A 15,195-nucleotide genomic window follows, 5' to 3' on the forward strand; every position below is an offset into this window, starting at 1 on the left:
CGTAGAAGAAGGATCCGGGTACTGAAATGGCCAGCCTGCAGTCCAGATCTTTCACCCATAGAAAACATTTGGCACATCATAAAGAGGAAGATGCGACAAAGAAGACCTAAGACAGTTGAGCAACTAGAAGCCTGTATTAGACAAGAATGGGACAACATTCCTATTCCTAAACTTGAGCAACTTGTCTCCTCAGTCCCCAGACGTTTGCAGACTGTGCCACACAGTGGTAAACATGGCCTTGTCCCAACTTTTTTGAGATGTGTTGATGCCATGAAATTTAAAATCAACTTATTTTTCACTTAAAATAATACATTTTCTCAGTTTAAACATTTGATATGTCATCTATGTTGTATTCTGAATAAAATATTGACATTTGAAACTTCCACATCATTGCATTCTGTTTTTATTCACAATTTGTACAGTGTCCCAACTTTTTTGGAATCGGGTTTGTATATCATCCAGACACCTTTGCCTTCTGTTATTTGGGGATGCACTATTTCTTACCTTGGATACTATTTCAGATGAATAGTAAGTGATTTGGGAGACAGAAATTGTTTCACTTAGGCATCTGCTGGCCAATGCCAAGTGTGTAGGAGTCAGTTATACAGTTATAGCTTGGCCATGTGTTGGGCTCGGTCCATTGTAAAACAAATGTTGTGAATTGATATTGCAACAGATACCATAACATAATGCGGAAGATGAACAGGTGTGCTGGTGAGAGTGTTGGCAACTGACTTAAAAAATAATAAAAAATAAAAATAAAATCTGGGATTATCTAACAGAAGTGTCTAAGGAAGGCATATAAGACCATCATATGGATTTGAAGCAAGATGTTTTGTTCATGTGTTTCCCACAGAATACAAAGCAGTTACTCAGCACTGCAGAGGATCAACCAGGACTTGGAGGATAAAATCCACCGAAATGTGAGCGCACACATCGGCCACACTCTAAAAAAGCACAAATTAAACAAGAGGTGCCTGGGCGAGCACACACGTACTGCTTTTTGTTTTAATGTGCGAATGCTTTGTTCGCATATGTGTTTACAAGTACTCATCTCCCTCTTTAAGTGTTTTCCCGTGTAAATGGGTTTTTGGATGAGTGTTTACATCGCTGTCCGCACTTCTGTCCATGTGTGTACGTGTTTTGTGGTGTGACATATTAGTGAATGTGTTAAGCATGTACAATAGCGCTGAATGCACTAAGAGTCTATTTGAATATCAATAAACTTCCACTGGTGCGCCTGACATTAATTACAGTCCATTACAACAGCCTGTCCGCCTTCACATGACAGTGTGATAGTGAGTCTATTATACTGGCTGAATCTGCATCACAGCCTGTTTGTTAATTTGAAGTTCGAAACAATTAAATTATAATTAGCCTGCCTGCCGCAGTACATTGTATGACCATTACATGTCTGTATTAGGATCCACCCCTTAGGGTTTACTCTGAGTTTGTTATAGTAAACAGGTTTCTTTTTAGCAACATATTGCGTCAGTGATGACTCTGAAGGTTATGGGTCCAGGTATGCAAGGAAAATGATGTGAAAATCATCTGATATCAGCCTTCAATTTATGCTTTACGCCAATTAATTCCCATCTGCTGCAGGAATATCCTAGAATGACTTAACACGTGCACTGACTTCTCACTGTCTGAACTTGTCTGTATTCCTACTGGTGGCCTATTAGGGCCTATATCCTCGTAAATGCATATCATAGAGATTTTTTTCTGAAAATGTGCTCCTTTCATCTAGTCGCAGCACCACGATGATGAGAAACGGGCTCTCAGCCGAGAAATCATCGTCCTTAACAATCATCTCATGGAAGCTAAGATGACCATTGAGAAACTGAGAGAGGATAATGTAAGAGAAATAATGACAATCTGATTTCTTTTACACACTGAGGCTTAATGGCAGCCCTTTGGAGGACTGTGTATTTGCTTTGGATTATCTAATGTTCCTTTTCTACCACTCTCAATAGGACTTGTACAGAAAAGACTGTAACCTGGCCGCACAGCTCTTGCAGTGCAATAAGTCACACTACAGAGCCCAGTTATCTGAGGTAAGTCAGCAGCATGCATGCAATTTTAACAAAGAACAGCAGTGGTGTCATAAATTAGTGTCTGAGCTGAGTTATTTTGTACATACTTAAATTACAACAGAGGCATTCATAAAAAAAAATAATACTTACCATTTTTTATGGACTTTTCTTTCATTATTACAGATAAGGTATCTGGTTTATTGTATTTGCTTATTTTAAAAACATTCCTATAACAAAGGATGCCAACAGGTGATGAAAAGAATATTATTGCTTTTATGTAAAAGTAAAAATGGAATATTACATTCTGAAATATAATCGAATATGTCTAACAATGACGAATAACAATAGAACAGTCTGTCAAAATCCTGGAGAGTTTAACTCCAACCCTGATAAAATCTCAATCTTCCTGTAGCTGTCTAGTAACCCTTAAAGGGAACCCCTGGTATTAAGACTTGTATGCTTAATGTAACGTAAATGATGTCTCTTACTGAAATATGTTGAAACCCCATGAAAGATTTACAATATTAAAAAATCCATCACATATTTGGACAATGGGTGGCGCCATTTTGTTTAGGTGCACAGTGCGTTCTATGTCGATGACGTCAAATGGTTGCACTCGGTGAGTCACTGGCACTGCCCTGTTGTTATTTTTACCGCAACACAACTCGGAATATAATATACGATGCCACATTGTGCTGCTTTTGGTTGTAATTTCCAGTCGAAGGACAACAAGAGGAGCAATGCAAGTCTTCGCTGCTTTACTAGCGATAAGAGGAGAAAAGAATGGGAAGTTGTGAAGAATGTGGACTAATAAAACTTCCTAAACTTCCTGTCTTTGTTCTCTTCACTTTAGACCTAATGCCTTTTGAGGTTTTTAGTAGACCACAGCTACTAAAAGAGCTTAGAGTTGGCGATGGATATAAGTGTATTTAAACAAATGCCGCACCTGTCGTGGAGACTGATGAGGGCAGCCTATACCACATCTCAATTGAGACAGACTGCCTCAAAGCTTGTGTGCGCTTTGATGCACAAGATATCTGTGATCGCATGAAACAATAGCATCTTCTCAGTACGTTTAACTGTGTGTAATGCATTCAGGTGACATATCAGATGATTTTTACACATCAATCATACAACAGTAGTTTGAATAGCCACAGAGACATTGCACATCTTTGATGATTTCATCCTCACTAATTTTGCGCTCTGGCTCAAATTGAAAAGGCTGATCAGGTTTTAAAAGGAACCCCACAGATATGAAGACTTGTATGAGTAGATTACCATTGCACCAAAACATACAGATGAAAATTATCAAAGGCATCAGGGCTAAAGTGGAAAGAACAAAGACGGAGTTAGGAAGTTTTATTCGTCCACATCCAACACCCCGTCCACACTTCCCATTCTTTTCTCCTCTTATCGCTAGTAAAGCTGTAAAGACTTACATCGCTTCTCTAGTTGTCCATCGACTAAAAATTACAACCAAAAGCTGCACAATGTGGCGTAGCATCAGTAGCTCACCAAGTGCAACCATTTGGCGTCATCGACTTAGAACGCACTGTGCACCTAAACAAAATGCTGACACCCATTGTAGAATTATGTGATGGATTTTTTAAATAATGTAAATCTTTCATGGGTTTTCTACTACATATTTCAGTAAGGGACATCATTTTACGTTATATTAAGCCATACAAGTCTTAATACCAGGGGTTCCCTTTAAAGGGTTAGTTAACTCAATAATGAATTTTCTGTCATTAATTATTCACCCTCATGTCATTCTAAACTGGTAAGACCTTTGTTCATCTTCAGAACACAAATTAAGATATTTTTGATGAAATCCGAGAGTTTTTTTTTTTTTTTTAATCTCCCATAGAAAGCAACGAAATGACAACATTCAAGGTTCAGAAGTAGTAAAGACATCGTTAAAATAGTCAACATGACTACAGTGGTTCAAACTTAATTTAATGAAGTGATGAGAATACTTTTTGTGCGCAAACACAAAACAAAAATAATGACTTTATTCAACAATTTCTTCTCTACCCTGTCTAAGCAGTTTACGTTGAAGACACATTGCAGAGCTTCCGTGTTCTACTTCAGAATGCAGACTCTGTATTGGCCGGCTCCTGCGTCAGCATCACGCGCGTCATAGTGCTCACGTGAACAGCGTCGGCCTATACTGAGCTGCCATTCGGATGTAAACATGCACTGCGTCAACTGTGTAGGAGACAGACAGGGTAGAGAAGAAATTGTTGAATATAGTCATTATTTTTGTTTTGTTTTTGTGCACAAAAAGTATTCTCATTGCTTTATAACATTAAAGTTGAACCACTGTAGTGATGGTGACAATTTTAGCGATGTCTTTACTACTTCTCTGGACCTTGGATGTGGTAATTTCGTTTCTTTCTATGGTAGATAAAAATAAAAAAAAAACTTTCGGATTTCAAGTAGGTTATACTGTAGGTTATAGCAAGTAGGTTATACTGCTGTTATACTATCCACATAATACCTTTTCCAAAAGATATTTCATCTAAATATACCCAACCATCCCCTTTATTGCCATATTGTTTAACCACTAACTGTTAGTTAAAAGTTTTTGGACTGATATAAATGTACCAAATCAAGAAACAGGATTCTTTTTTTATTTAGGTCAACTATAGTAAATAAAGTCATTGTTTAAAGAAATATTGAGGCTCTGTCCCAGTTAAGAATGGGCGACTATTCTGGCAGGACGAAAGTGGTAGGAAGTTTAAGTAATAATAGTGTGCCAATAAACTTGGCAGCTTATTTATCGAATCTGCTCCAAGCCTTATGCCAGTCCCATGATGTCTAGAGCAGAGACTTATGTTGGCATGCAGCCTGCTTTAAAAACCTGTTCATACTTGGCAGATATACCTGAATGGAAACATCAATGTGTCTGTTACGCAACGTATTCTGGGAATTCAGCCTTGAATAGTGTTTTATATGAGAATGTCAAAGAATTGGCACTAAGCATTCGTTAAAATAGTCAGTTGGACATAGCTGAAGGTGTCTCATGTGGTTATGAGGAAAAACTGAGTTTCTGTATAACCACAGAGAAATGTATTTAAAAGCAGCCCAAAAAGTCTGAAAAGCAAGAATTGGATTTGTTGAACCAAGACCAACCCTATTGGTTTTGAAGGACTACAATTTTTGCTTTGTCTTGGCTCCTCTTATCATGCTTCTATAATTAGTCATGTTCTGTTAGCTAATTAGCTGCAATTTACTTTCTTCTTGTTGCTATGGTGAAAGTACTGAGAGGTAAAAAGAGTTGTGATATTGGATTGATGCCTAGTACTTGTGTGTAGTGTCAGTGGCAATGAAATCTGTGGTTCTTCCCTCTGGCCAATTTTCGCTCAATGAAAAACTAAAAACCATGTACTTACGTAGACCATTAGTACAGATTTGAAGACTTAATATCTTTGGCTGTCTGCTTTGCAAATGTATTTCTGTGCTCATTCGGGGCTTCAGTTCCATTCACCAATCTTGTATGTTTCTTACTGCATCTTAAGGATATTGACCTGATCTAAGCTATTATTTCCCTTTTATCCCTGCCTGATAGGTTTCCATAGCAGCCTACCTTTTTCTCTTTGTGTGCGAATCTCTCATTGTCCATTGGGTACATCTAATGGAAATCTGTGTTTCACTCTCTCTCAGTTGCCTGCAGATTTTCAGGAGCGTGTGAGCTTGCACATGGAGGGTTCTTCCCTCTGCCACTCCCCATATGCCGACACAGTGCCTGCCTCTGTCATTGCTAAGGTCCTGGAGAAACCAGATGAGGTCTGCAGCAGTCAAGCCTCTCGTTCACCCAGCCCACAACCCCAGGAACGCCAGGGCTTCCTCGTGGGCACCAGCCTTGTGGGTAGCACAGAGCGCCTTGGCCTCCGAGCTACATACAAGTCAGACCTGTACAGCAGTGACACAGCACTTTATTGCCCAGACGAACGGAGACGAGAGCGCAGACCCAGCATGGACCTCCATGGACAGCGGAAGGTTTATGAACCCCAGAACTCCACTGACAGCAACCCAGAAGAGGGATCCATGTCCCTGCAGCCTGGCTTCTCACAGGACCACTTCAGAAAGTTTACAACCTCCCTGGGAGGCGGCTCCAGCTCTTACTCCAGCTTTAGTGGAGGAGGGTCAGAAGACAAGGGTCAGGATCCTCCGAGCAGTGCTGCATCTTCTCCTCGCCACCATGCCCTTTACATGGACTGGAGGGATGGGGCAGAATACGAGCACAAAAGTGACTCTTCCTGGGAGAGGGAGAGTCCAAGCGCCTTCACAAAGGCTCATGCTTTCCAACCACCTGAGACCAGCCACCATCAGAATGGTAGCTCACCCATCTACAGCAGAACAATGTCCTCCTGTTACAGTGAACCTTACGAGCCCCTGCCAACTTCCACCTCACCTAGCATCACCTATGGTGATAGTCGCCGTGGAAGTGCTTTTGCTCCTGAGGAAGAAGAGCTGATTGGTCGGTGGAGGCAACTGAGTGTGGAGGATCTGAGTGCCCACTCATACCGCAGTCCTGGGCGGGCCTCACCTTACAGCTTCTCTGAGCAACACTTCTCTGTCCGGCCTGCAAAAATTCGCCTTGGTCCTCTCTACAGTAGCTTCCAGGAGGGCACTGATGTGTACCACCATCATGCTGGAGTAATAGACCCCTTCTCCAGCCCCAGCCCTGATTGCAGCCCAGGCCTTCGGCAGCAGCAAAGCCAGCCTCACCTATACCGCTCCAAGGAGGATAGCCAAGAGTCCGAGCACAGCCTCTACAGCCCCAAGGACGGTGTGGTGGCAGCTGGGGGCCAGGCAACAGAGTATGTTGACGTAAGTCCCAACAGTTCAAATGAGTCACTGGACCATGGATCTCTGGAGATGGCTGCTGAGCTGCAGCATTATCAACCTGAGAGGCACAGCGTGTCCCCTCAGGGAACCACCCCACCACCTCCTCCACAACAACCGTACCAAAAATTTGGCACACTAGGGCTGTCACGCAAGGACAGTCTCACCAAGGCACAGCTCTATGGAACTCTACTAAACTAAGAGCAGGGTTTCCTGGTTACCCTTTTACAGCTCTGTGGTACTCTACAAAACTAAGAGCAGGGTTTCCTGGTTACCTGCTCTTGTCAGTAGGCTTTGAATGTTAAGCTACAGTTTGAGCCAAACACATGATGGGATTTTCTGTTGAATATTTTCAGTCCATCAGCTCTCTTATCTTTTTTCTCTCTATTTCTGTATCTGTTACAGTGTTTTCTAAACATCAAACATGAATTGCTCATGTTTCTACAGTTGATATGAAGCTCTAACTCTCAGCACTATTTGTATAGCATATTTTGAAAGTTTATTAATGGTTCTGTGTGGTTTGTGAGAAAGTATTTTAAGTGCATTAGGTGCATTATGAATTTTTGGAAACTTGTCTTCAGAGAGAGGTTATCTTTGTTTTACCAAAAGCCTTCTGGGCTCAAAAGGGTTTGTGAATGGACAGCACATGCTATGTAAAAAGAAATGCTAATTTTGACAAGAAATTCAATCTTTTAATATATAATTTATGAATAGCTGTATTTATTGTTAAGTATGCTATATCTATAATTGTTTAATAAATGTAACACTATGGAGAGACTGAACAATCTATATAATTGTAAATTATTTTTATTGCTATAAATAAGGCAATCAGCACAATTATACACGCTGCAAACAATTAAAAATGCCTCAAACGAGTTAAGTCATGATAACAATTTGAGATTTAACTGCAGATAGTTCCACAGATTTGTAAACAAGACTTTGTGAAAATAATTTTAAGGAATAATCTCTGCATGGATTCATATTACCCTAAATCAGCCCTTCAAGAGCAAGTCTCAACCAAAGTGATACTTCTAATCTATTTCTATTCCAAATAGATTTGATACTACTCAAATCTATTGCTTCATCAAGCGAATACAATATCTTGAAAGCACTGGGCATTTTATAACTCCTGATGTGTTTTGTTGGGCGATGGAATTTCTAAGGTGATTGTTCTTTTCGATGTTTTCTCTCTTTTGTTCCTCAGTGCTGTAAGCCCCCTCCCTCAGGCCCTCTCTACCTCACGATTCAATCCCTCTCTTCTTTCTTAATCAGCTGGGATCCTGTGTCAGTTGACACAATGATGCATGACTCTGTTTCTTCTGTTTTGCTTTCTATATCTAATAAAGCACAATAGTTGCACCATGTCTGCCTCTATAACTCCCTTTTGTTTCCTGTTCTGCTCCTGTTGGAGAGTGAGGCGTGCTGCTGAGGTGTATTGGGGAGAATTTATAACTTAGAATTCTGTTTCCTACGTGAAATATTTCCTTGTACTGTGTGAATGACAGCATACAAAGGAAGGACCTTGGTCCTCCTCCACAAACGACCAACTTCTTTTTCAGCATTCAATTTATTCAGTCTTTACAGAGGCACTGCATTTATACTCAAAACATTCATGTTAGTATGTGTGATTAAGGACTGTAGCCAGTAAACTCCTTACAGCTCCACTGTGAATGAAATATATCTAATAATGGCTAATGCACAGCAGTATATAGCAGAGGTAATGAAGTTTAAACAGCAATTACTGTTTCACTTTTTTTTTTATTTGAGTAGTGACACCACACTATCTGCAGTGCCACAGAATACGCATTTGCTTTTTTATTTTGTTTGGACACTGGGATGTCACAAACAATTTCACATATATCTTGAAATAAGTCACAGGGTGGGAGTTGCGAGGTCTACTGTACAGCATTATGATGAAAAGGTGATATTCTGAGAGGCTAAAGTGTCAATAATTCACTTCATAAGCCTGTAAAATAAATTGCAGAACAACATTCAACAATCTTGCTCTTTAATCTATGTTGAGAGATATGCAATAGTTCTCATGTTATTCTTTATTCATCTCAGCTCTGAGGCATGTGTTTCTTGGGCACGTTGTTCCTGTCATTTGTATTCAAGGGATATGTTGGACTCGATACTTTCAGGCTCTCATTCAGAGAGAAGAGTGAGTCACAAGCCTGAGGCCATCTCTGAAAACACTGCAGCAAAGATACGGGGAACAGATGGACATTTTAATTTCCTGTCTCTTATCCAGTAAGTCCCTCAGGTACTTGGCCAAAAAACACCCCAAAAAATCCATTTCACTAATGTTCGAGATTTGAAATTGCCACATTTGTGAAAGGCAGTTCTGCTTCTTCCCTTCACCTTCTAAGACCCACCATGCTTTCACTCAGGTCCCACAGCCGTTTGGCAGTATGGTCATCTGTGGCTTTAGATAGCAATTGTTCTTCTTTGCAATTAGCAAAGCATTTTCCAGACACACCCTCAACTTCAGGCGAGCATGCAAGGTATAGTGGGGTCTGAGCACCCTCCAGTGGGCTTTTGAAGAACAACCAAGAGACCAGCAAGAAAAGAGGCTTAATCAGCAGGGGGATGTTGACGTGCCGGCCCAATCTGGTCCTTACGATACCCGGAGTGAGGGCATTTACAGTTACCCCAGTCCCATCCAGCCTGCGGGCCAGCTCGCGAGTGAACAGTAGGTTGGCAAGCTTGCTCTGGCTGTAGCAAAATGCTTTGTTGTAATTCTGTTCACTGTTCAAGTCCTCGAAGTTGATGCTGCCATACTTGTAGAGTTTGGAGGAAACCACAACGATACGGCTGGGAGCCGACTGCTTCAGGAGGTCAAGCAGGAGATGTGTCAGAAGGAAGTGACCCAGGTGGTTCACTCCCAGCTGCATTTCATAACCCTCTTCTGTCCTACTGTAGGGACACTGGTAGAGACCAGCATTGTTGATAAGGACATCAATCCTTGGCTCCTCCTAATATTGTAACACAATCAGGAGTTTAGAAATTTTGGGTTGTACACATCACACTTTATTAATATTGCATCTACTGTAAAAAATGCAATACAGAAAACAAACAACTTAAAGGATTAGTTCACATAATTTACTCACCCCCATGTCACCCCCAAAGAAATTAAGGTTTTTGAGGAAAACCTTCCAAGATTTTTCTCCATATAGTGGACTTCACTGGGGTACAACGGGTTGAAAGTTCAAATTGCAGTTTCAGTGCAGCTTCAAAGGGCTCTACACGATCCCAGAGGAGGAATAAGGGTGTTATCTAGTGAAACAATCGGTCAATATATACACCCTAAACCGTCACAGACTTCCTCTTAGTTCGCACTTTTGTGATGTAATGCCGCTTTGACTGCCGGGTAGAAGTCCTCTGCATAGCTCGCAGACTTGCGGGCTCAGCAGAAGTGCGCATTGAGGGTGCATAGCGGCAAAGGGGGCGCTCGCGAGCAACCTTCTAAAAGCTAAAATGATGAATGGAACACCCTACGGTCTCGTAGACTTAATGGACACGCGCGCACAGCGGCCATTGTAACTGCCATTTGGGACAGGACCTGCGATGCGCCATGTATTACTTAATCACGTTGGAAAGGTCATGTGTGACATATAGGCGGAAGTACCTATTCAGTATCTACAAAGCCAATGTGCAAAGACTAAGTTAAACAGCCTTTACAAAAGAAGTTAAAACAACGATGTTGGATAATTTTGAAGTTGGAGGAGAAAATGAGATGGAGCTTTTCGCCCTACCGCGGTACTTCCATCTACTTCACACGTGACCTTTCCAACGTGATTTTGTAATGCGTGCCGATTGGCAGAGCAGTGCAAGACAAGCATTTGTGGTTATAAAGTATATAAATTTTTCTTCTTCTACTTTTTTTTATTTTGCTAGACAAGACACTTATTCCTCTTCTGGGATCGTGTAGAACCCTTTGAAGCTGTATTGAAGCCGCAATTTGAACCTTCGACCCGTTGAACACCACTATATGGAGAAAAATACTGGAGTGTTTTCCTCAAAAACCTTAATTTCTTAAACCTTAAAAGACAAACATCTTGGATGACATGGAGGTGAGTAAATTATCAGGAAATTTTAATTCTAAAGTGAATTAATCCTCTGGCAGGCTGTTTCAAAGGCAAGAATCATGGATGGTGAAAACACTAAGCTCAAGGAGGCCTACAGGGATCAACTTGGAGGAAAAATGCTATTCTATCCAACCAAATTTTTTCTATGTAGTCATTTACACACTGCAGAAAATGTAACTAGAATGGCTTCATATAAAAATCTAATTTAATACACATGCTTTAAAGGGGTCATGAAATGAGAAAACAAATTTTCCTTGATCTTTTGACACATAAGAGGTCAAATATCCTCCAAATTTCATTTTTATTGAAACCATGCTCCGAAAACGACTCTTTTCGGATTTTGTGAAGAAAAAACAGCTCTGCAGAGGATCAATGCCTACTTCAACACCATTGCCTCTTTAGCCCCGCCCACCGATTTGCGCATTTCATGTAGGAGTAAATACGAGAGAGACAAAAACACAGGATTACAAGACGTTTTGAAGTGCCAAGCTTTGGAAAAACAGTCTTTGCATTGTGGATGAACTTTATTTTTAATGAAGTTCCAGTCAGATTTTGTCAGTATGTTACTGTTCACTTGTTTGCTTCATTTTACTGTGGATTAGTTATTAAACAAGACACAGTTTGACACAGGCTTTTTAGAGACTGAAAATAAAAAGATGATGCAGTGCTGACTATATTGGGTCTGACAGTAATGTCGCAACATACAAGTGTGAGTAACAATGCTTTTATTATGTGTCATTATTGATTTGTCTGTTACCGATCGTTTGATATGTATTCACTTTACAGAAAATGATCAGTGACAGTGTTAAATTCATTTGCCACAACCAAGACTTATTAAGCATATGTAATATGCGTAAATGTTTCACAGATGGCAAATGTTTCAACTATGTCATGCGGAGATGTTGAAAATTATTTTAATATGCAAAACTGTCATCCAATCATAGAAGTAGGTGTTTACTTCCAAGTCTTTAATGTTGCATGCCTATCAAAAGTGTTTCAAAGAGAAGGTCAGAAACAGGATAGAAAATAGCCTACTACTTCTAAATTAAGATGTTTTTTTAATGTAAAAATCTTGCTAATATTATGATTGGACCTTATATATTAAGAAGTTTATGGCCCCTTTAATAGGGTAAAAGCATAGGGTTAGTTGTTACATGAGCTGTATGTCAACTAAAAGGTTTTCAGCCAAAGTATACAGTGACCGGGAGGGGACATGTTCGGTTCACTTAGTTTTGTCGTGGCCACAACATGTTAACTTGTGGGAACAAGATAATATGTTGTGGCCACGAGATATTAATTTGTGGGAACGTGAAAATAAGTCGTGGCCACGAGATCATTTTTTCGAGGTAAGAACATCCTTATGTCGTGGCCACATGATGTAAAGTCGTGGCCTCGAGATCATATGGTGAGGGAACAATATATTTTTCTCATGGCCCCGACTTCATTACATTGAGGGAATGACATTATTTCTCATGGCCACGAGTTAAATGTGTAAATAACCTGCGTAACCATGGCAACCTGGAATTAACAGAGATGGATAGGCCTAATAATATTTATTTTTAATTAAGAATGATAAAATAAGGGTGGAATTAAGAAATTAATATATTATTTAAATGCTGTCTAAATAGTAACATCGCGCACAATGTAATAGCTAAGCTATAAATTATGTTATGTAATCAAATTATGTAATGTTACGATGTTACCAATAGACAGCATTCAAATTTGATAATAACACGTATGTTAGCTATATTTTGTAAATACTTTAAATCAGGCATTTAAAATAGTTTAAAATATTTACAAAATATAGCTAACATAGGCCTACAGAAAGGTAAAGAGATACGGGAAATGAAGGGGAAAATAAAGCAAATAGGGCTACATAACAATGAATAAAAAAAATTAACCATTAATGAAAATAATAATAATAATAATAATAAATATAAAATATGAAATTAAAATGAACAATAAGTGAATGGATTTAAAAGACTGTTGGATGTGATAAAAATATGCATGACATATTCTAACATTTATTGATAAACTTCATTCGAATGCTGCTAAACTGTATTCATCGCACACAACACAATAGGCAATATTAATATTTCTTAATTCCGCGCTTTTTCTTAATTTAAAATAAATATTATTAGGCTTATCCATTTCTGAAAATTCCAGGTTGCCATGGTTGCGCAGGTTGTTTACATATTTACCTCGTGGCCATGAGAAATAATGTTGTTCCCTCAAAATAAAGAAGTTGTGGCCACGAGAAAAATATATCGTTCCCTCACCATATGATCTCGAGGCCATGATTTTACATCGCGTGGCCACGACATAAAGATGTCGTTACCTCGACAAAATGATCTCGTGGCCACGACTTATTATCACGTTCCCACAAATTAATATCTCGTGGCCACGACATATTATCATGTTCCCACGAGTTAACATGTTATGGCCACAACAAATCTAAGTGAACCGAACATGTCCCCTCCCGGTCACCGTAAAAGTAAATCCATGTTGACACGCACTATTTCAGCTAGGTCAGACTGACTTAAGTAAAGTTGGTTTTGATTAATTTGATTAATGTTTGCGAATTTTAAGCAGCGACATGATGTTGACAACCAACGATTGTCAACTTACGACATTTTTCACAGTCGATCAAAATAGGCAAGTATTGTTTTAATGGCATATTTACTTGTGAATGTCCACTGAATGCCCAATATAGTGTGATTAACAAGGCTATTGAATACGGATGTCTGAATGTGTGAATATAAAACCAACTTTACCGAAGTGTCAGACTGAGGCCTGTCGACACATGTGTTATATATGTCGTAATTTCATGTAATTAATGAATTACAATTTATGTTGGCCAAAATAATGGTTTGACAATTTCGTGTAGCCTATTTCATGTTTTTTTTTTTTTTTTTTTTTTCTGATATTTGCTATTTCACTTTTAAATTTCACTGAAAACTATTAAATGAGTATTTAATGAGTATAAAATTTTTATTTTTTGTAGGCAATTGATGTTGGAAATATTCAGCTAACCTATGTGTCTCCAATTTTCCATTTATGTATGCAAAATTTATCAAGGTAGCAAGATACCACAGTGTTGTTATGGAATAATTATCATAATAATATGTGATAATAATATGTAATCCCATTAATGTCCTTCAAACATTGTAAGAAGTAAAACTGTCACTTATGATGATAGTGATTGATAATACTAAAGTTTAACTGTGCTAATAACTGTAGTAACAATTGTAGTGATATATCATATTTCATATCATATTTCAGGACACTGGATAGCTCATTTCACTGAGAGACACACATGCTCACTACTTGACCTTTACTTACACAACATCTAAACGTTAGCACTCCTCGTGGTTGATGTGGACTAATTCAGACATTTTCTCAATAAATTTTGCATGGTGTGTGCTATTTCTGCGTTAATTAATACATAATACATGGTGCAGTAACCTATGTCCATTCAGCACAGTTTTAGGGACTGAAAGTGAAGGAGATGCATGTAAACAAACCCTGATAACGTCCTCGCAGAAGCTGTGCACGGACTGCAGCGACGCGAGGTCCAAGTGTTTGATCACGATCTCTCCCTGATTCGGACCGGCTTGATTCTTGATGTCCTGGGCCGCCTCCTCAGCCCTCTGCCTGTCCCGACAGGCCATGATGACACGGGCCTGCAGCTTCAGCAGCTCTGCTGCCGTCGCCTTCCCGATGCCGCAGTTCGCCCCGGTCACTATCACAGTCTTTCCGCGCATCAGACCCGCTGGGTAACTCAGTAATTTCAGCGCTTTCCGCCTGCAGAATATTCTCCGGGCAATGAAGAGAACCCCACCGCCGAGGACAGCGGCTAAAACTACCGCTGCCGACATCAGTGCAGGAATACCGAAGTGTTGAATGACAGCGTGTGTGTGAGGCGAGCGCTGTTGAACACATTACCCAGAATGCACTGCTTTGTTATTGTTGAACATAATTATATTTCCTATTTTTGAGGTTGACAGTTAAGGCTTACTAGTTTATTACACGAATTACAGTATGTATAGCCTACCTAAAATTATGTTTTATGTTTATAATATAATCTTAATATATTTTATTTATTTATTTTAAAAAAGAACATTTATTTGTTTGTTCGACTATTTACAGCAGTGATGTAAAAATTCATCTATCCATACTCCAAACCACTTCTTTTTATGTAGGGTCAATTAATGTAAAAA

The 15,195-nt window shown here is 39.4% G+C and overlaps 2 protein-coding genes across 3 annotated transcripts in view; one reads left to right on the plus strand and one right to left on the minus strand.

The window, feature by feature from the left end:
* si:dkey-174m14.3 (uncharacterized protein LOC563117 homolog) overlaps nucleotides 1–7,669 on the plus strand; it is a 33,487-nt gene extending 25,818 nt beyond the window's left edge. For both annotated transcript variants that reach the window (XM_048208475.1, XM_048208473.1), the window contains exons 4-7: nucleotides 857–923; nucleotides 1,751–1,858; nucleotides 1,977–2,057; nucleotides 5,703–7,669. In XM_048208475.1, the coding sequence (XP_048064432.1) occupies nucleotides 857–923; nucleotides 1,751–1,858; nucleotides 1,977–2,057; nucleotides 5,703–7,088 (1,642 nt within the window). In that variant the 3' untranslated portion in view covers nucleotides 7,089–7,669. The remainder of the gene's footprint in view (nucleotides 1–856; nucleotides 924–1,750; nucleotides 1,859–1,976; nucleotides 2,058–5,702) is intronic.
* Nucleotides 7,670–8,438: 769 nt separating this feature from the next.
* On the minus strand, nucleotides 8,439–14,932 carry rdh14b (retinol dehydrogenase 14b). The gene is made up of 2 exons (XM_048208476.1): nucleotides 14,500–14,932; nucleotides 8,439–9,862 (listed from the first exon to the last, which is right to left on the minus strand). Exons 1-2 carry the CDS (start codon nucleotides 14,851–14,853, stop codon nucleotides 9,245–9,247), a joined length of 972 nt encoding a protein of 323 aa, XP_048064433.1. The 5' UTR covers nucleotides 14,854–14,932; the 3' UTR covers nucleotides 8,439–9,244.
* Between the last annotated feature and the right edge of the window lie 263 nt (nucleotides 14,933–15,195).

The sequence above is a fragment of the Megalobrama amblycephala genome, linkage group LG11, assembly GCF_018812025.1.
Source record: "Megalobrama amblycephala isolate DHTTF-2021 linkage group LG11, ASM1881202v1, whole genome shotgun sequence".
In the NCBI taxonomy this organism is placed as follows: Eukaryota; Metazoa; Chordata; class Actinopteri; order Cypriniformes; family Xenocyprididae; genus Megalobrama; species Megalobrama amblycephala.

What these genes read in the sequence shown, in the direction of transcription:
- rdh14b (XM_048208476.1), bottom strand. Translation starts at nt 14,853, where the DNA reads ATGTCGGCAGCGGTAGTTTTAGCCGCTGTCCTCGGCGGTGGGGTTCTC. An exon ending in TCTGCGAGGACGTTATCAGG is followed by an intron (nt 9,863 to 14,499) that starts GTTTGTTTACAT and finishes TTACAATATTAG; the next exon opens with GAGGAGCCAAGGATTGATGT.